The 26,581-nt window shown below is 38.0% G+C and overlaps 1 protein-coding gene across 2 annotated transcripts in view; it reads left to right on the forward strand.

The window, feature by feature from the left end:
- RunxB (RUNX family transcription factor Runt related B) overlaps window positions 1-26,581 on the forward strand; it is a 45,517-nt gene that overhangs the window by 13,635 nt on the left and 5,301 nt on the right. For both annotated transcript variants that reach the window (XM_074105398.1, XM_074105399.1), the window contains exon 4: window positions 10,419-10,616. In XM_074105398.1, coding sequence (XP_073961499.1) covers window positions 10,419-10,616 — 198 coding nt within the window. The remainder of the gene's footprint in view (window positions 1-10,418; window positions 10,617-26,581) is intronic.

Raw genomic sequence — 26,581 nt, forward strand, 5'->3', positions numbered from 1 at the left:
GATGAAATTTGGTATGTAGGTAGCTGGACATCTGGAATAACACATAGGCTACTTTTTATCCCGATATTCCCATTGGAAAGGGATAAAATCTCGAAATAAAAACCTTTGTGCTTAGAGTCATGAAATTTGGCATGTAGGTAGCTGGACGTCTGGAATAATACATAAGCTACTTTTTAACCCTATATTCTTACGGGATAGAGATAAAATCTTGAAATTTCAACCACTGGGTTTAGTCTTGAAATTGTGTACAGTTGTTCTTAACATAACCTCAATGAAGACCACGATATACATTTTGGGAATTTCCGGGGGAATTTTGTAATATCCCGGACTTTCAATTGTATCTACCAGATCGAATAGTTTACGCGTGCAAAGCCGCGTGTAAACTCTAGTATTATTATATTGGAATGCAATAAATATCATAACACTAAGCATTAAATTAATAAAACTATCCTATACTTAAAATACTTAGATAAAATAAAATCCAAAACTAAATTACTTGTATTGCCATCACATAAACTCGAAAATTACGACTAGGTACTAGCGATGTTTAAATTATTTACTTCGACGTTTTGGTCACATTGCAGCGAATTGTACCACATTCGTTGAAGCGTGATAGTTTTTTGTAACCGTTTTATAACTTGGTAATTTAGTAAAATCAAACGTAAGCTAGTAAGTATTATATTTAAATTAAAAACTTTGTGATTGCTAAAAACAAAAGGTAAAGGCACCTTTTCCTTCAACCTAAAACATAGAGTACATACGAAGTTTAGGATCGCAAACACGGCGGACTAGCGTGTTCATATTCAAATAGCGCAGCTAACGAAGGGGGGGGGGGGGTTAGTCTTGAAAGAAATTAACTGTTTGCGATGGGGGTAGCGGGTAATTGTTGGGCTATTTCGAACCAACTGTTATAAGTGTCTTTCAGAAATAAAGACTTTACATGAGGTTAAAAGTAGTGCGTCGAATTCGAGTCCATTGAGTGTACAGCCACAGCAGACCCCCTATTGTCCTGTTTTTCATGTATTTTCGTTTATAATTGACAAAAAAAGCACTACCTCCCCCACGTCGCGGCTTAAATTCCTCATTAACATTTCCTTAAACAAACAAAAGCTTTGGGCAGCACACGAAAAAAACCAATATAGCCCAGGGCGGCGGCAAAGTGGAAAAGAAGTTAAGAGGTGTCTATTTGTCACGTTCCTTCCTGAATGCTCTGCTTTCCAATTAAGGGTAAAGCGCTCTCTTTGTTTATCTTAAATTGCGAGAAAATCTCACTCAAATTATCGAGTGAAAAGACAAAAGGGGATCGGTGCCCCGCGGAACATAACTTTTGTTTCGTTCCGGGATAAAAAGTTGCCCATCTAACGGCGAGGGACGGGGGTGGGGAATTTTTAATAAGCGAAAAATTTAATGAGTGCCCGACCATTTTTTGCTTCGGTTTGCCGCGTCAGGACTAGGGGACAGCCTTCACTGTACATTAAAGATGGAATTATTAATTAAGCTTAAGTTTGTTGCCTCTGACTACTGTACTACATCTCTGGGATGTCAATTACCTTGTATGGTTCTAAAAAACTAACTAACATACCTGCTTAAAATCGTCACTAGGTATGCATGTATGTAATGTAAACTCTTATTATTAATTGTCATTCAGATAAGTTACATAATTACCTAGCTATAACTCCTATAAGTATCTTATTGTAATTCCTTTGCACGTGCCCATATATACCTAGTGCCATCCACGAAGACGCGTGATTTTGTCAAAATTTGCCATGAATGACATTGTAATAAGAACCACGGCACGCGTCATCGTGAATGACTCTACCTATAATCTCAATTATTTATCTCAATTATAATATTATAAATGCGAATGTGAGATGAGAGCGTTTGTAATGCAGTGTTTTTTTTTGTTTATTGTAGAAAATGGGTACATACAAGATGGTATAATACATGTTATTCACTGTGCGCCACATTCGGCTTGGGTAAGCATGCAAACAATAAAAACCACTTGATTTTGTTCAGTTGTGAAACTTATGAAGCAAAATAATTTTGTAGGTATAGAGATCATTAATTTGAGACATGGATAATTTTTATCCCGCAAAATTGTATATTTCCCATCGGATGCGATAAATGAATTCAATTCATGGGCAAATTTTTTCCCATATTTAAATAACCACTACTACGATTCGAAACTTTGCCCATACCTGCATCAAAAGATAAAAATTTAATTTCGCTTCGAACTAGACGGGATTCGTTCTGCCTTATTATGCCCCCGCTTTGCAGTAAGAGCCCAATTTACCGCACCAGTAGTCAAGGAGTGACATCTGCTAATCGATTGATTGACCCCCACCTTGCTCTCGATAAAAAATACACCCCTACGTCGTAGCACCCTCTCCCAGCGTGTCTTTAATTGGCTCATGTTGTATCATTTAAACGTGTAATTGAAAAAAAGAATATTTTTTTAAATGCTACAAAAATCTTAACTATGAATGTGGATGTGAGTGACCAGGTTTTTTGTTAATAGATTTGTTACGCTTTCAACCGATTGTGACAAAAATAATGAGCGACAAAAAATCTGGACCTGTATGCAGTAACAGGTAAGTATATAATTTTGTATGTACTCTTAGAGTGGGCCAGTAGGTATTAGGTTACCGCGGTGTGATCAAAAAAAATTTGGAGGCTTTTTTTTTCTGTAATATTTGTCATAAAATGATGGTGTGTGTGTATTTTGCCAAAATTTTATTTAACTTGCCGTGCTAGTTTGGGTCAGGTCAAATTTAACCTACTTCCAGTGGTCGAATTGAATTGAAATTTTGTTTACATAATGGAAGATGAAGTAAGTACAGTTACTAAAAAGTAGAGGCAGCAAAAACCTAATATTTAAATGTTTTTTTTTTCAATAACTAATTTCAATTGAATGGTTCAAACAGACCGCTGCATTCCAAACTAATACATCATTCATATCAAGTACGAACGTGCTCCCCACACGTCCGCGAGATGTTTTGAAATAACAAGGCTAATTTAAAATCATTAGTTCTGCAGAGGGCCAAGCGAACTGTATCAAAGGGGCCCGAGTTAATAACGAAAGGTGAGGCAGAGATCTTTTCCAACGCGGGTTTACAAAAATAATTTCACCTTCAAGGGGAGAAATCCCATGCTTTCTGCACCTCCACGAACCAAGTTTCAACTTTAGAGCGTTTGAATTAAGATAGGGTGGAATGCAAGCGAAAGTTGGCAGGTTCTTCATATTCTGAAGGAGAAAAGACCTTTTGTGCTGCCACTGACAATGCGTGTAAAATGTAGTGAGGAAGGTGTCTGTTACTCAAGCTTGATGTCTACTTACAGGTACCAGAAAACAGGTGTGTTTCGCCAAATTTGGCTGGGTTGTTATCTATTTAATAATGTTGCAAATTTCGATTGTATTGCTTGTCTTATCTGGTTGGAATAAAAACTTCCATAATAGATTCTTGTAGCAACCTAAGATAGAAATTCATTAAATTTCATTAATTTAAAAGACGAACTGGTGAAAAAAAATCATAAACGAAATTGAGACGAGCAAGTGAGACGACCGCGATCTCCGTCACAACAGAGCGGGAGCGGTATATCTTTACAGTTGAGCCCGTCTTTTTCGGGTTGTTCTTTTCCGTTTTTAATTATTGAACCACTCATTCCTAATTATTGTTATTAGCGCGGGGGAGTGGCGAAAATTGAGGGTCTCGTCGAGTAATATTGACCGCTCGGCTTGAGGTGCTCCCGGGAGGTTATTAATTGTGCCCGCTTTTGACTTTCCTCTTGTTCTTTTGACGCTCGAATAAACTTGGATTTTACGGCGTCCTTGTATTGGCTACGTTTTATTGCCGAGGGCGCTGAGTGAATTGGCTGTGGATTTTTTTACGCGTACATACCTACGTAGTATGTTTTCGTGTGTGCACAGTCAATTCGCTAATGTCCCTAATGCGTATCGGTCCGCATTAGCTGTTTTATATCCAAATTGGAGCTCGCAAAGCTGCAAATCCCCGGTAAGCCCGTGAAACCGAGATCAAAGGAGCTGCCATTACGATTGTGGCTCATTTTTTATTTAGCCGGCAGTGGAACTCTTATCTTAACGCTCCTGCCTACTTTATGACGATATAAAGCTGATTTTTAATCTGACGCACCCACCCGGAAAGTCTTGAGAATAATACGCTTTTTCTTTTCACCGGTGTAATTATTCCGTTTAAAAATGTATAGCGCTCTTCGGTTTATTTTTGTTGAAAGAATTCAACTGGATTTTTTTTCTCAGTATAGGTACACGTAGTGTGTTTAATTAGCCCAATTTTTTTTTCAAAACATAATGTTTGTTTTAATATGTGATAAGATTTTTATATAAAGGCTCTTATTCTGAGTGGAGGCCTGTGGTGCCCTGCAGTGGGAAGTATATAAGGCCAGATGATTTCATCATCATCATCTGATGACTGGATCTGATCATCATGATAATTACGGCATAATTACATTATTTATGGTCAAACTAACCGTTACCCGCGACTCCGTCCGCGCAGAATAAGTTTATCGCTATCCCGCGGGAACTATGCAATTCCCCGGAATAAAAATTAACCTATATCCTTCTCCGGGACTCAAACTAACTGTACGCCGAATTTCATCTAAACCGGTTAAGCGGTTTAGACGTGATTGAGTAACAAACACCCAAACATCCAAACCTCCAAACATCTTCACGAACTTTCACATTTATAATATTAGTAGGAAGGGACACAAATTAGATATAATCTGCTTATGTCAATAATACATATGGTCCAAAATACTTCTAAATAAATTTTAACATCTTTATGATGGATAGTTTTTGAAGGTGCAAAAATACAATTTACTAAAAGTCGATTTCCTCAAAACTTACGCTTTTCGGCTTATCAGGGCAGATCAGGCATAGCGGCATAACACCCACAAACTCTAGAAGCCGTTCAGCGAAACGCCTCGCCTGCCGCCTGCCTTGAAACTTATTAGTTCACGTTCAATCGCTAGATGGCGCTACTGGTATTTAAAGCGTAAAACTTGCAATAACTGCAAGATTTATTCGCAGACACAATATTAGTATGTAGGTACACGGTGGCGCCCCCTTGGGGATCAATATCAGCAGTTTATGAAGTACGTCGCACGTGCAAACTGCAATATGTTCGCAAGGGGGCAGACGAAAGCCTTTTTATGAATAACTCAGTGATTTATGTAGAACGCGGCGAATGCCTTCATTTTTCCCCGTTTGCCCTTTGACATGTATGGGGAGTATATCATATAGTTGTAAATCGTTTGTTGCCTATACAATGACATCTAACGTCTTATTTGGTAAGAGAAAAATCAAATAAATATTTGTAAAATTTCGCTTTTAGTACTTACAAGTTTTTTTGCTGACTGCACTTGCATTGATATGAAAACTACATATCTGTACCAAATTTCAAGTAAATCCGAACACTAGAAATGTATGAATAAGAATAAGAATACTTTATTGTCAATAACTGTGTACAATTATAAGATGTTATAATTTAAATAGTGTCAACAATTTATCCATTTCGGACGTACAATATTGCGAATTTACGAGTAAAATTTAAAATAACCTATTTGTAATTTTCTCGACATGCGAGATTCTTAAAACGGTTCGTAGACCAATTTGATAAAGCGTCTAAAAATCAGGATGATCAGAGTTTTTTAATACAACTCATTGTCTTATCCACTAAACTTCTATAAGCTCAAAAACTCACAATGTTTAAATTGACACTGTCACTACCAACTTACTGACGTTATTTACTTTAGATGAACACCATTGAATCACCTTTAAAGTTTCAATAGTTGACGACCAATTAAGAGAACATGACTACGAAATCAGGTTCGATTTGTCGGGGCAGATTTTATGAAAACTCATTGTTTTATCCACTACACTGTTTAATATGTATCAAAAGTCACAATGTTTAAATTGACACTTAGTACACTACCAACTTACTAACTTACTTTGACTTTAGATGAACACCATTGAATTGTCCCGTAAATTTTAATAGTAGGTACATCACCAGCACCAAAGCAAAGCGAAGGGTGTATAAATATCTATACGACTCTATTCCTAGAGCTGGTGGGACGTGTCAGATATTTTTGCATGCTCCGCTTAATGCAGACTGTACCTTTGCTCAAGGAGACGAAAACATCTTTAAATATTAATTCGAATATCGCTATTCTGTGGTACCATCAATGGCAAAAAAACACCGTAGCATAACAATGAAGAAAGAAAGAAAATAATTGAAATAACACATTAAGGTTAGGAAAAATAACAATAAGAAGTGTTGCCGCTATAAAAAGGTTCCGGCTCAGCATATCGCTTAAAACCAGCACTGGTCTGCCGCCACAGGAGAGTGAAATTACGGAAAGTCACATAAAACAAATCAAATACAAAAATAGCTACGAGACTAAAATATAAGTTGGCTGTATAGCCCACATCATCATGGCAACAGTACATGTAATGAAAAAGATAAGAATAATTTGACATTGACATATGAGAATTACAATTATGACATCAGCAGACAACATAAATTGCTAACATAAGTACAAAAGTACCACGTTAAAGAAGGGCGCTTAGCTCATCCTCAAATTCAAATGGCAAGTCACTCCTCCTTATAGGTACGAGTGATGGCCTTCGGCTCTCATGAATGAATTTTTTTATAAAGGCCCTCTCCGGTTGGTCGCCTTCTGGGGACCCAAGACCGTCGCCCATTGCAACTCACTTACAAAAATGCGGCTTATGGGAACCCTGCCCTCCTTTAGAGGGTTTCTTTTTTTAAATTTGTTACAAAATTTCTAAATTCCTATAAATATGTAAACATAAATTTTCTTTAAGTTTTCTTTAATTATCTTTTATATTTTAAATTGTATTAATACCTAAAATAAGATCACTTGGCACTCACTCACCTAAACCTCTAAGGTACTCCCTGATTTTCCAGAATGGCGAAATTTGGCATGGATCCTAGGATTTACGTACAAAAACAGAAATAATAATAACAAATAAATAATGGTATGGTAAATAATAACCAATATTGAAGACATAAATGGTTTTGAATGTTATGACTACAGTACATCCATAAAATGACCACGCCTTACTTTTTAATTAGACCAAGGTGTAGTCAAGTCTAGACTTAGGGGATTGTCTTTTCCTAGGACTTGATAACTTTTTTACATGGAGCAGGGGAGCTTATAAGTCTTGGCTGCCAATTTGACATAAAACGTTTTTGGTGGGGTAAGATTTCTTATTAAAAAGTTTTCATCCGTATGTAATTTTTTGTACATAGACTTTAATGAGAGGGGTACCTAGTACAAAGGTAGGTACTCCTAAAGTTCATTTACCTACAAGTCCTAAACTTCCTAAAGCATCCTTTCGGAAACATCCAGGGAGAAAGCGAGACGAAAACAACCGAGAACTCATACCCGTGCTACGTATGGAATTGCTCATTTTTGCGAAAATTGAAGCCGGAAAACAATATCTTGGTCTCTCTTAAGTTCGCATTCACTTTATGTGGGTTTTATGAAAATAAGTGGGAGGCCGCTCATTTCGGGTCGGGAGGGGGTGGAAGAGGAGAGAGAGGGGGTGTTTATGTCGTTTTCATGGGTCGAAGGACCACGGCTGTTGGCTTGCAGCCAGACGCTGGAAATGTAACACCCTTCTTTGTTTTGAACGCTTTGCGGAATTTTCATTTGTGTCTGTTTCTTTCATTGAAACGTAATTAGGATAAATGTGGATGAATACTGGATATTTGAGGCTACCTACATTTGTTAATTGATTGATTGAGGCGCTAATTTGCTGTAACCTATCAATGAACTACAACCCATTAGGTACTTTGCTACTGGTATCAACTTGTGTAGGTATTACATGTGTACCTATATCTATCTATCTATGGAAGGTAATTGCCGCCTTTGCCCTGCATTGCTCATCATCATTATCAATACGCAATCTCGCCAAGGCTGTTGGCTGTTGGGTCATTATACGGGCGTTTAAACCGCCTCATTTCCGTGGTCACAATTTTTTCAGAATGGGCTGTAGAATTTTCTGACATTTTCGATATTTTTTTTGATGTCCTGTACTTCTACTATCTAGTATCTGGCCTATGGCTAAAGGTCATCTGACCTGGAAACTATAACAGAATCTTCTACCATGCCAACAAAAATGTGCCCACGAATATCACACGGAATCATCATCATCAGCCGGAAGACGTCCACTGCTGGACAAAGGCCTCCCCCTTAGAACGCCACAATGAATGACAACTCGCCACTTGCAACCACCGGTTTCCCGCTACTCTCACGATGTCGTCAGTCCACCTGGTGGGAGGCCTGCCAACGCTTCGTCTTCCGGTTCGCACACACGGAATAAACGCTCAATAATGACACTACCACTACTGTTGCAGGTGGTAGGACCTTGTGCAAGGTCCGCCCGGATTGCTACCACTATCTTGCTCGCTAATCCTGCCGTGAAGCAGCAGTGCTTGCACTGTTGTGTTTCGGTGTGGAGAGTAAGACAGCCGGTGAAATTACTGGCACTTGAGGTATCCCATCTTAGGCCTCTGGGTTGGCAACGCGTCCGCGATCCCCCTGGTATTGCAGGTGTCTATGGGCGGTGGTGATCTCTTACCATCAGGAACCCACTTGCTCGTTTTCCATCCAGTCAAATAAAAAAAAAAAACTAAATACCCTATTAATTGAGAGCGGTGCAGTACGGTGGTACAAGACGGGCCGCCGACAAGCCGCCGCAGCGGCCGGCGCGACCGCGGAACTTGCAGGGCTACTACGAAACTCAAAACTCGAAGTTCGTGTCGTGCAGTCCCTCTGACACTTATACTATTTAATACGAGAGCGAGAGGGACGGTACGATACGAACTTCGAGTTTCGAGTTTCGTAGTAGCCCCGCTGGCGCGGAGACCGAGTTTGCTACGACAACATTGAGCCTCATTCATTTTTCTGGTCACATGTTTTACGAATTAGCTGTAAATTTTGATGTCGTTTTCGATTATTTGTGAGAGCTCCTGTATTCCTACAAGATAACTAAAAACTGTATTAGAATATTCGGTAATTTTTACAGAAGAATGACCAGAAAAATGAGACTGTTGAAACGCTCGATTCTACCACCTGATTATTTTACGATCTTGACATTCTACTACCTGGTCATTCTACAACCTGGGCACCTGGACATTTTACGACTTTGACGTAAGACGCCGGAGGGGATTAATCGCCCTTTCAAACATAGGGTTTTTACCGACTTTCTGACAATGTCTTCTACATCAACATCTATAATAACATAAGTCACTATGGAACCACTTTACAGTAAACGTCATAGTGACGTTGCATTACTTAACAAGGAAAATTCATTACGACTTTTCTTTTGAAAAGGTTGCATGGTGGATCATGAATTTGTCTTCTGCTTATATTATATAACTTTTAGACTGCGTAAGTCGTCAAAAATGGGTGTGTTCCCACTAGTTCCATTTACTGTACTATTATAGAACTCTATTATAGTACTGTCAATGGAACTAGTGGGAACACACCCAAAAATGCACATTTCGCACATGAATTTCGAAAAAATCAGAGATGAGAGTCCGGGTTTCAACCCACTATCCTCAGCTTGAGAGGCTATAAGCCAAACCACTAAGCCACCAGGCTTTTTTAACTGAACGATTAACTTTAACACTTGTCTTTCAAGCATCGATTTGCGACCCAAAAATCAATCCCCTGTCCTCGGTGGACTATACAATTCCGTTCCGGCGTATCGCCGTGCCGTGCCGGCACGCAGCGCCGCAAATCAGCCCGGCGCATTCCTCACGAGATGGCTTTTGGACGTGCCGGAGTCTCCGAAAATCCGTGACATCTTGCGTAACGGAAAATGGTTGAGGCTTTCGTTCTGGATTTTACTCTTTATTTTTAACTAGTTTTTAACCGCGGCTTCTACTGAGGTAAACTACGAGTATGATCCAGCAGTTAAATTTAAATTCCGAAATTTTACAACCACGGGGAAGAAGTTACGTCGCGGTTTTAATCGACGTTGCATTAAAAACTTTGTACTCTAGGTACACCGTAATTTGTACCACGCCTGCATTAATGTCTGCCATTGCTGGACGTGCAAAAATATCTGACATGTCCTAGCAGCCCTACAAATAGAGTTGTATCAGATATTTATGCTCGCTTCGTTGTAGCAGATATTGGTGCTGGTAATTGGTTAACCACATATTTTTTGGATAAGATTAGATAAGTTTTTAGATAAGGTCCTCACGAGGTCCTCACTAAAAATCAGCGCAACCCATTTTGCGTCATGTATGTCTTATCTTTTTCCATTTTGATGTGATTGTGGTGTTGTTATGACGTTATAAATGTATCTTTCTATATTAATTTAGGAGTCGTTGTTGTTTGTCCAGGTAAATCCTTCACCTTGACGATTCTCCTGGCGACATCGCCTCCTCAAGTAGTGACGTACCAGAAGGCGATCAAGGTCACTGTGGACGGGCCGAGGGAGCCCCGCTCCAAGACGCGGCACCACGGGTTCCATCCCTTCCACTTCGGGCCGCGGTTCGCGCCGGACCCTTTGATGGGGTCCTTGCCGTTTAAACTGTCAGGTGAGTCATCATCATATCAGCTGTAGGACGTCCACTGTTAGACATAGGCCTCTCACATAGCCGTCTGTTGTACGAGCTTCAGAATCTTTAAGCAATACGGCTTCAGGTCATCCGTCCATCTCGTTGGTGGACGTCCTACACTTCAATGTGTAAATGAAGCGTTTCTATTGATTAATGAAAAACACATCCGTTCTCGCACATTATTGGTGGACCGCCCTTATTTTTTTTCTTTCAAGAAGGTAAGTGCCGCAATTATTGGATAAAGATTTTCGGCCCCAGCACAAGCTTTCTGAATCGCAAAGGCGTTAAAGCGCATTTGCAGGCAACTGCCAACATGTACGAGTATATTCCTACAGCCCTCACTGCGATGCAAAATGTGTCGTATAGTGTATATTATGGAGGTGCTACAGTCAGTGTTGCCGCCTACATTTTTCAGTTGCTAAAAATTTTAGCAAAAAGTCTTCGCTGTGTGGGGCAGTGGCTGTAAATATCTATACAGTTATATAGTTCAATTCAAGTCATTTATTACAGGCATAAATACCCATAATTTGTTAGTATTACAGTACACTTACATGCTAGAATTAGTATTGACATGGCACTGAACACACTGGTAACTGGTAACATAATAGTCAATGCAATTAATGAAAAAACCTGTTATAAAGTCGCTGACGTAATCCCAAAAATTGCGAGATTTAGCCATTTAGTCGCTAAGTTGGCAACACTGGCTACAGATGTGCTGTGTTGCCAGTGTTGCAGTGGCGTTCAAGTCTTGCTGTAACGATATCTGGCGAGAAGTTTGTCACGGAGACGGCCCCCGGTGCGTCGCTTTGGCAACATCTCGCCGGGGACCGGGGAGGAGCGGTAGCGATGCACTTGCTTGAATATAGAGTTGGGCCGGATCCTGGTTTTGCCGGGTAGTGAGTAACGGGTACCCGGCATAATTTTTTTCGAATCTGCCATATTTACTCGGCATTAAAATGCCTTAAAAATTTAAAATCCACCGCTCGGAAGGGCTAAGCGGTGAGGGGTGAAGCAGAGTGTGACTTGTGTTTTTACATCGCAATCTGCCGAATTTGAAATTTGATTATTGATTCACTTGACATTACAATTTTTTTAAATTAATACTTAAATAAATGGATCTCAATGACTAGTAACTGTAATAATGATTAATAAATGAGAAAAATACAGACTTGATTTAATACTAAAATTTGATAAAATTTTAAGTTGATTTAAAAACAAAGTTTTAAACAGTTTCCTATGAAAATAGTTGGTTTCTTTTTTTTATTATTTACCCGTTATCCGGCATCATTATCCGGTATCCGACCGGATTCTGAAAAAGTGCCGAAACCGTTCAAAACGTTGTCAAAAACGGTTGATAAATAGAAAGAATGAAATATTTATTTGGATAAAAATTGTGAAATAAAACAAAAAAATAAATAAAATGAAACAAAAGAAAAATAAAATAACGGATATATCTAAACACCAATAAAATACAACCGAGTTGAGAATCTCACTTTTAAAAGTCCGTTAATTAAAATAATACAATCTCAATGAATCTTCAGTTATTTGTGAACGTTTTATATTTTTAATGTAAACTCAATTTTAATGAAGTAAACAGTCTTGAACGACAGTTCAAAAATCTATAATGTTTGATCAAGGTTTGATCTCATACTCGTAAGACATATTCAAATGGTATTCAGTAAATATTGTACGAGTAATGGGTGAATTTTAAAATTACTCAACGAAAAAGTACGTGTTTTACAGCAGTAATTCTGTTAGTTGAGTAGATAATAAATAAGTATGTGTATACGAGTACAATGTGTTAAAAAGTAACCCGTTAAATTATAATAGATTATTAAAATGAAAATATTGTTAACCCTACAGAAGCTGTCATGTCATACAACAACAAGAGTTAGAATAGATTATTTACCATAAGGGGTAATACTTATTTTAAAACTCTATGTCGTTCCGTGGATGTCAGATAAAAATGTACAATAAAATTATGCGTAGTTTACTCTGTCATTTTACTAAAATAGGGTTTGCATATAACTGAAAAATTTAATATATTGTTTTTGGCGGTTAGTCATACAGCGATAGTGCTGCTTTCAAATATTGTAAATAGACTCTTTATAAATTGTAAGGGACCATTTAACCCCCTTTTGGCTTTACGGGTATTGTATTGTATGACGCTTTATTATACATAAAACACATGAAAATCTTAATATAAAACAAAGACGGATTTGTTCGAACACTTACGAGTAATATAAGTAACTCAAGAATGGCTGGACCGATTTTCATGGTTTTTGATTTGTTGTATTTGTCTCCGTCCCGAATAGCAGAATAACTATTATAAACAATGGAAAATTGTCGAAAATATAAACTAACTAAATGCTCCTCTCATCCACTCAAAGGTTGACTAAAGAGTTTACATACATACTAAGAGCACATTTAAGAAAAACCTGACGAAATTATTAATTCAAAAATGCTACTACAGTACGCATGATTTTTTAAATGACAATGATTTATAACTATCATTATTAGTTCCTTTGACATGCAATTATTTAAATATTATAGATTGATTATTGTTTATTATTTAATATTTTATTACTCACTTATAATTTTTTATTTCATTAGTTCATATTACTGTCTGTTTCTTGCATGGTGATTTGCTTGTTATTTTTAAATTTTTAGTTAAAATTTCTTACTTTTACTTTATATTTGTACGCCAACAGGCAAAACATAGTGATACACACTGTATTTTTTTTCCACCTGTATTTTGTTTACCTATGTTTTACAAATAAATAATTCTGATTCTGATTCTAAAAGAAAAAACATTTTCCCATAGCTACAAAATGTTCATGGGTTTCGTAACTGACAGTTATATACCACATCCCCACACACAATAAATTAGTTATTTTATATTTGCCTAGAAAATATTCACTTAAAATAATTGATATGGCAAAACAACGTTGGTTGATGGTTTGAAAACGCAATTGGACCCGCTAGATGGCGCTGTTGTTGGTGAAAGTTATAAATTAGGTATAGGGGTGTAGGGGAGAAATCGGGATAAGTTTGTAATTGTACATCTCTTTTCCTTTTTAATTATTACTAGCGGACCTGGCAGACGTTGTCCTGCCCGAAAAAACACTACATTAAAATTATTTTAATGTCGTGTTTTTTCTACACCCCTATCCCTAATTTATAACTTTCAAACTGTGTACTTATATCTTCTAACTGTTTTACAATAACCTCTTTCACGTATCGAAGACTAAACTTGCAATATTTTCCCGCTGCCACCTGTTCTTTGTGCCATACCTAAGCGTAGGCGGCCAGGGTCGACGTTTCTATCCAACAGATATTAAATTGTCACCGGTGGACCTTTGTCACTCCGCCGCCTCGGACGCCTCAAAAGGGGATTTAATTTGGTCCAGAAGTTTCGCGAAACAATTAATTATCAATTTGGATCCCTTCTTTTGACACCAGGCTACCTCATTTTACCTTTGGTGAAGTTTTGCCGGTTTTAAAATAAATGGTAAATGTACAAGTTCGGTGGATTGTGGTTAGTACCTACATTCCGTATCTTCAATGCTTATAGTCGTTCAGGCAGAGGATTGTGGGTTCAAACCCCGACTACTCTGCGTTTTTCGAAATACACGTGTGAAATTACATTTGAAAACCACGAGCTTTACGGTGAAGGAAAAAATCGTGAGGAAACCTGTACAAACTTGCGAAGCAATTTAATGGTGTGCGTGAAGTTCCCAATTCGCACTGGGCCCGCGCGGGAACTAGGGACCAAGCGCTCTCATTCTGAGAGGATACCTGTGCCCAGCAGTGGAACGTATATAGGCTGCGTAATATTGTACATATCATTATTAGTAGGTATAAGGTAATCGTACGAGTGATCGTCACTGTACCAATAGTTGGCATTGTCTTTATCAATAGAGATGACAGCAGGGTGTCGTCTATTGGGCATTAGCGTGTCGTGCACTCGGACGTTTACCTAACTATTAAAGTTACTTTTATTAATGTTGAAAACAAAAAGTATTAAAATATTAACTAAGTGCATGGTCACTTTACAATTAAAATAATGGGGGTTGTACTTAAATATTAAATTAATAACCTCATTTTTTTAAGTCGGTTAAAAATTGCCGACAGCAAGAGCAATAAATACAGTCAATAAAAGCGCTTCGGGTACCAATATGGACCCTTTTCTTACTAAACGCAAGGTATGTTAGTTTACTATATTGCTACAAACCCAATATTGACGTCAAAATCAATATCACCATTTTGTTTGCTGACTGAAAACTCGCTCAAATTGCTGGCGGTAATAAGTCTGACGCTGGAGGGCGTCGCTAGGCGTTGGGATTTTCACCTTGTGTCGTGTTTCGACAAAATGTGTAGTTACTACGGAATAACGAGGGAAAAATTTCTATTTAACGAGTTGTAGCGTATTTGAGTTATATAGTTAGATTGGAAAGAAAAATGCGTGAAAACATTCGCACATAAGACGATCCCTTCAAACTACCTCTAAAACATTTTTCTTCGAGACAAAATGGAACCCTTAAGGTATCAGTTTGTTGTCTGTCTGTCCGTCTGTTAAGACCGTTTTTCTCTGGAACACATGAAGGTATTGAGCTGAAATAAATATCAAATACTTAAGTCTCCTATCCCTTGGACCAATGAAAAAAATCAAACTTCTAAATCAACGTAATCAATATAGTCATTAAAAAAAGTGTTCTCTCATACAAATTGCCGTAATTGAAAAACTTATAGGGTACTTCAAATCAATCATAATCGGTCCATATTTGTTCGGGCACCATTGATGTCACGGATGTCACGGACAGAAACACACATAGCGGTTAAACTTATAACATCCTTCTTTTTGTGTCGGACTTTTAAAAATATATATATTTATCGCTACGTAGCCTAGAGAAGCGACAATAGCAAAACAGCAACCCTTAAGCCCAATTTACACCTTCAAGAAATACCGTGCCAATAATACCACTTGCACTTATTTACATTGCGAGGTCGTAAAGGTTAAAGTTTGAAGTGAACAATCGAGCGCAGCAATGTAGTACTACATGCACGATTCTTGCAGGTCTAAACCAGGATGTACAGCTTTTTTACCTTTGCACCTTTTTTATACTTGAAAATCTCGTTTGTAGTGGCCTAGTCATGTTGCGGTATTACCTTTTGTATTACTAACTACAAACTGGAACCGAATATCAATTTAGCGACGCTACACGTCAACTTAGGCCGGCGACACACTGCCGAGCATTTTGTCGGGTAGAGACCCAAGTGCTGTCGGAAACCTCAAAGCAGGTGTCAAAAATACCGTAATTTACCTTTCTTTCTACACTTCAAGACCCTGATGGTGGTTTTCCACCGGCGAGGCGAGACGAGGCGAGGCGAGACGAGACGAGGCGAGACGAGAATTGAAATTTGTATGGCGGCGCCCACAGCGGCCCGCGGCTCGCGGCGGACGCGCGAGAATGCATACAAATTTCAATTCTCATCTCACCTCGTCTCGTCTCGCCTCGTTCGTGGAAAACAAACTTGAGAGTTGTAATTAGTAGCAACCTAGTCTTGTTAACAAAAAAACACATGGAACAATATCGACACCCACTTAGTCCCAAATTGAGCAAAGTTTATGCTGTGGATATACATATAGGCAACGGATACTATACGTACCTACTTATAAAGATAAATGGGCACGTATCTGAATATCGAAAATTGAAATGTCGATAGTTAAAATATCGACGGTCAAAATATTCACTCAAAGGTTGACTGGTAGAGATCCCTTAAAGGGATAAGTTCGCCTTTGTACATATACCTCATTGTTTGTCAATTGTGTTTGTTTACTTATTTTGTACAATAAAGAGTTTACATACATACATACATATTGAACCTAACCTAACCTACTTTCGATATTTTGACCGTCGACTTTTTAACTTTAGATATAATTAATTTTTGATATTCAGATACGTCCAAAACGTCCAAACATCCAAAGCCCGAGAGCAAACATACAAAAATCTGCCCCTAACAGGGATTGAACCCGGAATCTCCAGCTTCATAATCAGCCTTATTGTCTATACACTGCGAATCATAATCGTTTTTACCACTCTTTCTGTCAGACGTTGTAGGATGAGGGTAGAAAGAGATAGTGAATGCGATTGCGAGCGCCCGGGTGTTAGACAATACAGCCACATGTTTTCTAACCATTTGGCTTTTCAGTCATCAACGCAATGGCAAATGGCTACAAACTGTAACCGACGATCAATTTAGCGACGCTACACGTCAACTTAGGCCGGCGTCACACTGCCAAGCATTGTCGGGTAGCAACCCAAGTGCCGTCGCAAACCTCGTTAAGGCGGGTGTCAAAGGGCTCTAACCCAATTACACACCTCGCGCCTCGCCAAGATCCTACCGGTATTAATGCATGCTAATATACTTTAGCTTTTAAGCTGGACGTATATTGAGTTTGGAATAAGTTTTGTTTTGGTATTCGGAGTGTTTTCCGAGACGATGTTTACTTAGCTCTGCTGCTTAGGTAATTTCACGTTGAGAATACGTAGTCGATGGTTAAACTGATTTCAAGAAAAGATCTTGCTCACTCCTTAGGCACAAGTATGTAGGAACGAAACGAAATGAATGCGTTGAATAAGAGAATGGAATGGAAAAAAGGTCTTGTCAAACGGACGGACAGAAAGACTCATGGTGATCTTACAGGGGTTCCGTTTTTGCTAATTGAGGTACGATACCCTAAAAATATTAAATTAGATATTTCAAACCTCAAATTCCTAACTCCCTCGTACTTAAAAGTCAGCAACAAACGAGCTACAAGCAACACTAGCTCCCCTCGCAGCGATCTTCTTTCAACGCTCTCATTTGCTTTGTTCCTCCGAAACAATTTAGCACACTTCAATATGTAAATTCCCGGGAACGTCTCTGCCCTCTTAACTCTAGCACCAATAACCTCGCGAAATCATGATAAATTATCCACACTTGCGTCGCCTTTCATACGCGAAGGTGTGGATGAGGCATTACAATATTTACAATTAATTGGGAGTTGAGGTGTACTTAGTTAAAAGAACATCAAAAACCGGCCAAGCACGAGTCAGACTCCCACACCGATGGTTCCATACATATTTGTAGGTATCAATGCACGCAGTGTGACGCATTTTGGATGATTACTCACATGGACAGACATGAACAATTAAGATTTTTCAGACTTTTCTTATTGTTTGTGCTGTAAGAACTTTTTACATATAGAAAATTTCGAGTTTTGAGGATAACTGGAAGCACCTGGAAGGTCTTAATTCCCCGGCGATTTGTGTCCATGGAAACACCTGTTTAATGACTATCTTTTAGGCTTAGAAGTGATTTGTTCACAGCTCGAAGGGTTATGTTATTAATTTAAACTTGTTAACGTCTTTCTGAGAAAAAGAGTTTTGACAGACGGACAACGAAGAGATCCCAGTAAGTTTCTGTTTTTTTCTTTTTAAGGTACGGAACCCTACAAATAAAGCCAACTTAACCTGAGTGCTTCACAGTGCGACAGTGGCTTAACCCACCAAAATTGCCTTAATTATCTATTTACATCCAAATTAATGTGTGTCGTTCCGTACGTCGCGGTACATTTCTTCAACACGTCGCTGTCGTCCTGTGTCGTGCGAGCACCACTTAAGTCGCAGCCTCGCATTATTAATGAGGGAGCCTTAGAGAAAATTAAATATAGCATTAGGCTCGGAACTCCCGGGGATCGGGGAGCCGAGGGGGGAGGGACGTAACCCTTCCGCCGCGCGACAATGCGGGTGCATAATTACGCATTTGTAAATTTTAAATGTCCCACCCACCTCATACAGCCTTTTGTATGACGTGATTCGAGCTTTTACTGCGCATTCAAATAAATTCGTATGATGATGCGCGCTATTACCCGTTGTAATGCGACGTCATTTTCATAAGTCTATAAGTATAGCTGCGCTCGAGTGTAATGGCTAGCTGTTAATACGTTAAGCCTCACATAAACATGCGTTTTCATGGATTTAAATTTCGTTTTTGTTATATATTAACGTTACAAATTACTGAAACGAATTATTTTGCTTAATCCGCGTTGCGTATAAAACAGTCAGGCCAAGGTGACTCACTGACTGTCGAGCTGCGTATTCTTGGACTAATTTTAGATTCAATATTATATCAATGACTTAAGGGTAAAGCATTTCATTTAAAGATGGAATAAGTACTTACTAATTCGTTTAAGAGGGTTCAAAAAGGCGAGTGGTGATCGCTACGCTCACATTGCAAAATAAGACGTCATGAGCTTCTTTTGAATTCTTTATACTTACAACCGCGTACAATACATTTTCAAGGACTCGGTACTTATTAAATAAAATAAATAATAACAGAAAATAGTGGGTAAACTTTATCAAAACTTTTGTAAAAAATATGGCAAACGCAAATAGAAGGTCAACAACAAACGAATGGGAAACATGAAAATGTCAAAAATTATGTAATTTAAACTTTGTTTTTAATTGATCTTTACCTGGCAGTGATGATTATAAAAATCGAGAAAAGTATGGTGGTACGGCCGTGCCTTTGTTTTTGTTTTGCTCGACTGCTGTGCCCCCAGATACGTGTTTCTTATGTTCGCAGCTATTCATTGTGTTCATAAAGTATTTGTTCTGTATAAAAACCATTATGGATTCAAGTAATTTGTTAAGTTGTTAGTCGTGCATTTGTGTTGTAAATTTAATGGCTGCAGTGCGTATCGTTTTAGCAACATTAGGTACCTACGACGCAAGTGCGTTATGGGAAATAGAGTATAGACTTTTCTTTTACAAAGGCTTGTTATGTAGGTATGTTCTTATCATGTATGTATAGTGTTCGTGATTAAGTAAATCATATAGATAGTATAGGAGTAGAATAGTACATTGTGTCTTAAGGGCGGTAAATAAGGAATTACGAACGAGAGTCTATTAGAAGCCCGAAGTCGAAGACTGAGGGCTTTAATGAGTCGATTTTCGTAATTCTAGTACATGCGACCGACCGCGGGTTTCATGACAAGCACATTAAGGTCGAGGGTTTTATTTGGGGGGTTGCAACCAAGGTAGCCTGCATGTTACGACACTGTTTACGAGCATTGTGATGAAAAATACATTAAAGACTATTGTGCCTTTCAGGCCAATGTGACAGTCTGATGTAGGATCTGTAAAAATAGTAAATTATTTACTTGGCCTCCTATACATTTTTTTTAAATACTTAGCTTATAATGTGTCCCACTGCAGGGCAAAAGCCTCCCCTTTCTTATTCCACTCGTCTCTACTCTTGGCCAGCTCTTGCCAATCTGAGTGGAATCGGTCCAGGTCGTCCCGCCATCTCCTCCTAGGTCTGCCTCTGCTCCGGTGCCCGTCGCATGGAACTCCTATACATAACACAGCACAAAACTTATAAATAGGTTACTTCTAAAGGAAATATCAACTTACCCTTCATTCTCCCCTGTCAGCTCTAAACCAAAGGTTAATTAAGCAAAACAAAAAGGGGTTAAGCAAAATCAATAGACACAAATTCATTAAGCGCTAAGTAGATTGAAATCCAACATGGCGCCCAAAGATGGCGGCGGGCGCGTTGACAAAGCGTCGCCGTTAGTTTGCGAGCCTCTTATTAACCTTATGATGTACGGGGGCATTCGTCTTGCTAACCCGTGCCGTGACGTCACTGCAAATCTGTGCTATTGATGATTGCAGGGTTATTCTAGGGGAGGCTTGAAAGGACTTCTTTTAATATTATTAAACGTGTTTTTAAGTTAATTCTTAATATTTTGCTGGTAGTTGGCTTTATACTTTAGACAAAAATGTATGAATAGAGCACAACAGCGCCAGAAGAATTGGCCCACTCTACCTACATACAAAATTACCTATAATTGCATATATTTGAGGGCCAGATTTTTTGCCGCGCTCAGTATATTACAAGTAGAGTTAAATACATATAAAATATGTATCTACTAGATGATTGGGTCCTCCATCTGAATTGAAATTCCGGAAATGTGCTAGAACTTTTGAACTTACATCTTAGATGATTATCCACCAGTGTCATTCCTTTATACCTACAATAATATTTATCTAATAAAGAGATAAAGCATGATATTTGCATAATTAGGGACTCAGGCTCGAACGATTCTGCTTGAGAAGTCTCATCATTAGGTTATTGTACAGTCGAGTTCATAAGTGAGCAAAAATTTGATCAATATCTGAACTCTATTGTTAACAAGCGTGTTCAGATATTGAACTCACAAGCTTATGAACTCGACTGTACTATACATTAGGCTACCATGGTACTGTAGTTTCTCACTGACTATCATTTCTCAAACAAGTTTCAATCATTACGCCATCCACCGCCGCATCAAAATGAATGTTATAATTGCTTTGCGTGACACTTGAGGTGGAACTTTACGAAAATTAATTAAACTTATAAAGTTGCGCCCAGAAATAATTAAATGTTTAAACACTTTAACAACTAGCGCGTCAAAGTTAGCTTGGCGTTTCAACGGTAAATATTTGCTACATTTTCGAGTTGCTTTACAATCTCACACCTGTACAGGTGTGAGACTCCCTTTACAGTCGGAGGATGATTTCTTAACCGAACTTCAGAAAATTATTATTCTTATTCTTGTGTTTTAATTGGTTTACCCTTAAAATGTCGAAATACTTTTAATCGAATGTCATTTAAAAGTCAACGTTTCATTTTTTTTATTGCGTCAAATATTCATTACCTGGAATGATTAGAATGAGTATTTTTAAATCACCGATTTTTAATTTCTGGAAATATTATTTAAGAGATTGTTTATTTGGCAGATATTCATTTCATATTTTATTATTTCATACTTTTTTTAATGTTGTAAATGTTACATCTTCGAATATTATTTTAATATTTATCATTTAACAACTTCAATGATTTTTTGAAGTCGCACTTGTAATGTACCTGACCCACCAGAACGTTCTCACAGCGTCATACTCGTGCCTATCATAATGAATTCCCTTGTCAAGCAAGGTTCCATAGTGGGTCACGATTCAGTTGGTTCGAGTGTACATACCTACCTAGTTGGGCCTATGCGACAGTATGCTGATTATCGAAAATACAAACTGAGACATGAATGCACAGAAAAACCAGAAAAAGAGACCAGCGCTGACAGTGGAACCCAGGTCCTCAGCAATCCGTGCTGCGTGCTATAACTCCTACACCACCGCCGGACAGGAATCTAGACACGAATTTTACCTATGTATCTCAGTTTGCTTTTATCTACTACGCTACTTAAGCAGCAGTACTAGCGACATCTATGTTCCGCTCTCATCGAGCGACGTCACATTCTTTCGGAACTAACCATTCACCCAGACAAGAGATGTCGCTACTAAGCAATCAAATTATGATTGGTTTTTCGGAGTCTTTTTGTTTTGTTTTTGTAATTTGGAGTTGAAATTAAAAAAAAAAACAAAAAGGCTCATAGTACAAGAAGGCGGATTCCTACATGAAAAAACGTAGCTATGCATCTCATAACCGTAGCAGTGTTGCACTTGTAATTGCAGAGTAACATAGTAAAATGATGTAGTTCACTAATAGTACAAAACTAAAGACATTAATATCTAAAAGTATCTACTTGCAGCTACTGTCAAAGGCGAGTTTAAGGGAGAGGGGAGGTTATGGGAGTCATGATTCCGCTGTTCCCTGGGATAGGTTATACAGCAGTAAGTATTTTTCTAAACTGATTGATTTTAATAGAATAAGGGAATGTTTCACCATCCATTGATTAGCGTTAACCGACGGTTAAATGTGATGCCGTCTCCGTCTATTCGAACAAAACAAATAGAGATGGCACCACACCTAACTGCCAGTTAACACTAATCAATGGATGGTGAAACAGCCCCTTAGTATCTTTATGCGACAAAAGAAAATAATTGATTTAGCAACTAAAATAAAACTAGAATTTGGCCATGTGACTCCCTGGCTATAAACCTGGATCCGCCCCTGGCTGTGGAGTATTAACGCCCAAGCAGCCTTTTCCAGCCAGCTCGTAACGAGAACGGAACCCGCTCGAGCGTTAGCACTTCAATGATGTTCGAAGAAATGTAAAATAATTACTGGAAAGTGCTTCAAGCAACCCTTTCTAATCACCGCGAGGGTTCGACTCGTTAAAAAATCCCGCCCTAATCCCGAGACATCGGAATCACACTAAAAACGTAAATACTTTTATCCTTGTAATCCCGGGTTCTTCGCGGATTAGCGCTGGCAGGAAAAATGCAAGACGCAATCTAGCAAATGGCATTAAAATGTTTGGGTTCAACCCTCTCGGTGCCGCGCGATTTTTCAAAGTCGAAGAAAAAACCCCTTTGTCTGGGGCAATGGAGCGGACGGGCACGTCTTGGATGCGGCTGGTACACTACAAGCCTGGCTCCAACGTTTTGATACTTGATTTTAGCAATTTTTATTAGAAAAGAAGGAAAGAAAATAATGTATTTATAACAGCAGTGACACATTACATAGGTTAAAAAAAAGAAGTGTTTGATTTAACAATTTTAAATGCGATGAGCTTGCAAAGTAAATGATAGACTAATGACGTGCAGAACACGATTTTTAGCCGCGCCTATTAGGCCACGACTTTAGTGGGGCCATTTTTATAACGCAGTTACAATTCTTGACTTATTATTTATTCGTAAGCGAACAGTAATTTATGTACAGTGATATATCACACGGGTTCAATTGCTACACACACAACATGAAACACTGACTCGTTTCGAACTTGACAGCTTCTTAACAGCTGAAGGTTAGTTAACTAGAAGAGATCCATATTTTAAGGATTTAATTTCGCCTCACATCCCCTTCTCTAGTTAACTGTTAATTTCACGTGTTTTATGTACAATAAAGAGCTACACAATACAATACAGCTACATACTCTTAATTAAAGACGGCTAAACTATGAAGCTAATTTAGTCAATCGGTGGATCAAAACTTGTTATCCTATTTATTCGGCGATTCCACATCGTGCACACAAACATGAAGCATTCCACATTTTTAACGAATGCAAATCGTCTGAGCTGCCCTTTCTTTTGAATCTTTGATCAACGAATACGAAATGTAAATGCCTTCTCATTTTTCTAGTGTCGACTCCGTGACGAGTTCCAGTATAGAAAATGGTTGAAGGACATACTAACATTTTACATGCTAAATTGTTGTTGCTGTTATTATTGTTATTGTAAATTGACCTAGTCCCAAACTAAGCAAAGCTTGTGTTATGGACACTGGTCAACGGATAAACATACTGTCTTATATAGATAAATACATATTAAACATCCAAGACCCGAGAACAAACATTCGTATTATTCATACAAATGTCTGCACCGGCCGGAAACCGAACCCAGGTCCTCAAGCTGCGTAGTCAAGTTCTTTAACCACTATAGGAATATCTATCTGATAATATGTCTATGTAATAAGTAATTTTAGATATACTTAACCCACAAATGTACCCACTATCGCATAGTATCAATCAAGTTGAATAAGTACCCACCTATTTCTCATATTATTATTTTTTTCTTTTATATAACTCGTAATATACATATAAATGTAAATTAGGATAGGTTAGTTATATAAATAAGTTTTGCACAGTATTTATATAAGGAAGTGTTTTGAGTGTTTTATTTCGCCAACAAACTGTCATGCAAAAAAATTGAAGTGGTGTTCGTCAGAAATGTGACAGTTAGGGAAAAGTGGCGCGTTGATTTGATTTGATTTATTTATTGTCGTATCTACTCTACAAGTAGGTAAGTACTTTACCTACTCACTCAGCCGTACATTTGTTATGCTCCTCTATTACTTACAAAAATACTTAGCAGAAATTAGTGTTATCTTACTATCTAAGTTCTTTTCCCAGTCTTGTTTTATATGCTGAAGTATTTTTTTTACAATTCTGTCATCATTTAGAAGCCTAAATAACACATTGACAATTTTTTTTGTATCAAATAGACTACACTGCTTAATGCTTATCCTAGAGCACATCATTTACCTATCTAGGAAGTGGAGTTTCTAGATATAAGGACTTTTGTGTTTAGTTGTATTTTTTTCATTAAACTATTATTATGAACTAGCATTATTTATTATTATAACAAGATAACATATGTTACTCGTAAGTTTGTAAGAAAAATCGGATAAAGAAATTTTAATACAATACTTATTATAATACGATCTACTAGATCAGTGGTTCCTAACCTTTTTAATAATGTTACCCATATGACCGAATGTAATTCGGAACCACTGTACTAAATTGACGGTAACGTTCCATACAAACTTATTGCCATATTGAAGCACTTTACGCCAATTACTGACCGTTACGAAGCGATGAGATCTCTCATTTCGTTTTCTAGATTTTTAACCATACAACGGCAAACCCACTAGCCACTGGCAAAATTGTTCTCCGCTGGACAGAGTCATATTTTTTAAAAGACTAATTATTTTTTTCTGTCGAACTTTATGTCATTCATTAGTATCCATTCCCTTAGGTACCTATATAGGTACCTATATGTATAAGTCTCTAGTATATTCTCAAAGCACATAGTCCTCACTGGCGGCACTTTCGTCTGAAACAAAGCCGGTTGCCGGTAATCTTGGAGTCTGAATATTTTTTGCGCCTGAGTCCGTGGACCGTTGCGGATATTGTCTGAACCGTCGCAGTAGAACGGCTCGTAACAGTATGCTAAGATGGATATTGTGTGTTGACACAGTGTAAGGGCCTTTGCACATCACGTTTATTTTATTAAACGCGCCGTTGACGCGCCATCGTAAGACTTCTCTTTTATTCATCTCTTTTATTTCATCGTAAGACTTTACATGCTTCTTTCGGCTATTCAGTCCATCATTCTTGTTTTCCGCCATTCACATTGGATTGACGTATATTATTGAAAACGTTTAATTTTTATCAGTCTGGACCATCAGTCCGTCAGTCCGTGAAGGGTACTCGGTAATTCTGTCGTCATTCTAGCCAGAATGATAGACTGAACTGACGCCAGAATTAGCGTGTAACCGATGTCTAATGATACAAATGCGACACTCGACAGAAAAAAGAGCTGTCAACGCGCGTTTTTTAAAACGAGTCTTGTCTTTATTGTTGCTAGTGCGAATGGTTTTATTAACTTAGACGATACGCCTTGAACTAGAAGTAAAATTCTATACCATATTTCATCATCATCCAGCCTATATACGTTCCACTGCTGGGCACAGGCCTCCTCTCAGAATGAGAGGGCTTGGGGCGTAGTTCCCACGCGGGCCCAGTGCGGATCGGGAACTTCACACAAACCATTGAATTGCTTCGCAGGTTTGTGCAGGTTTTCTCACGATGTTTTCTTTCACCGTAAAGCTCGTGGTAAATTTCAAATACCATATTTACCTACATTGAAAAGTCTTTTAACGTATATAAAATAAACGTAGCATTTGATAATTTTATCTTCAAACCAATAAGACATTAAGCATATGTATGTAAGGTCAAAAACATAAATAAATACGTTAACAAAACGTCAAAAATATTATACACCTTTATGCCACTAAACATAATTTTGATGAGACAAAATTGTCAAAAAACATTGTCAATTTTTTTTGATTTGATAAAAAAATTACCTGAGTAAAAAAGTGAGTAAAAAAGTATTGGATGGTAGTTAAAATTTAATTACTTACTGTTTCGTTACTGTTAACTGCGGATGCCATGAATGCTTTCAGCTAAAGAAAGCCCGCTTTGAACAGCAACCACTCGCCTTTGCTTCACTTATTAAAATGCAATAGAAATTCTTGCACAATCTGTGCTTTATTAATGCCAGCGGTATGCTGTATCAAAGACTAAGAAAGACACTTAAAAAAATCTAATTACTGTGACTATGTCTTTCTCTACGTTCGTCCTTTATTTGCCTTTGTACATCTGTTTCTTTTGTTAT

Source organism: Choristoneura fumiferana, chromosome 23 (genome assembly GCF_025370935.1).
Source record: "Choristoneura fumiferana chromosome 23, NRCan_CFum_1, whole genome shotgun sequence".
NCBI lineage: Eukaryota > Metazoa > Arthropoda > Insecta > Lepidoptera > Tortricidae > Choristoneura > Choristoneura fumiferana.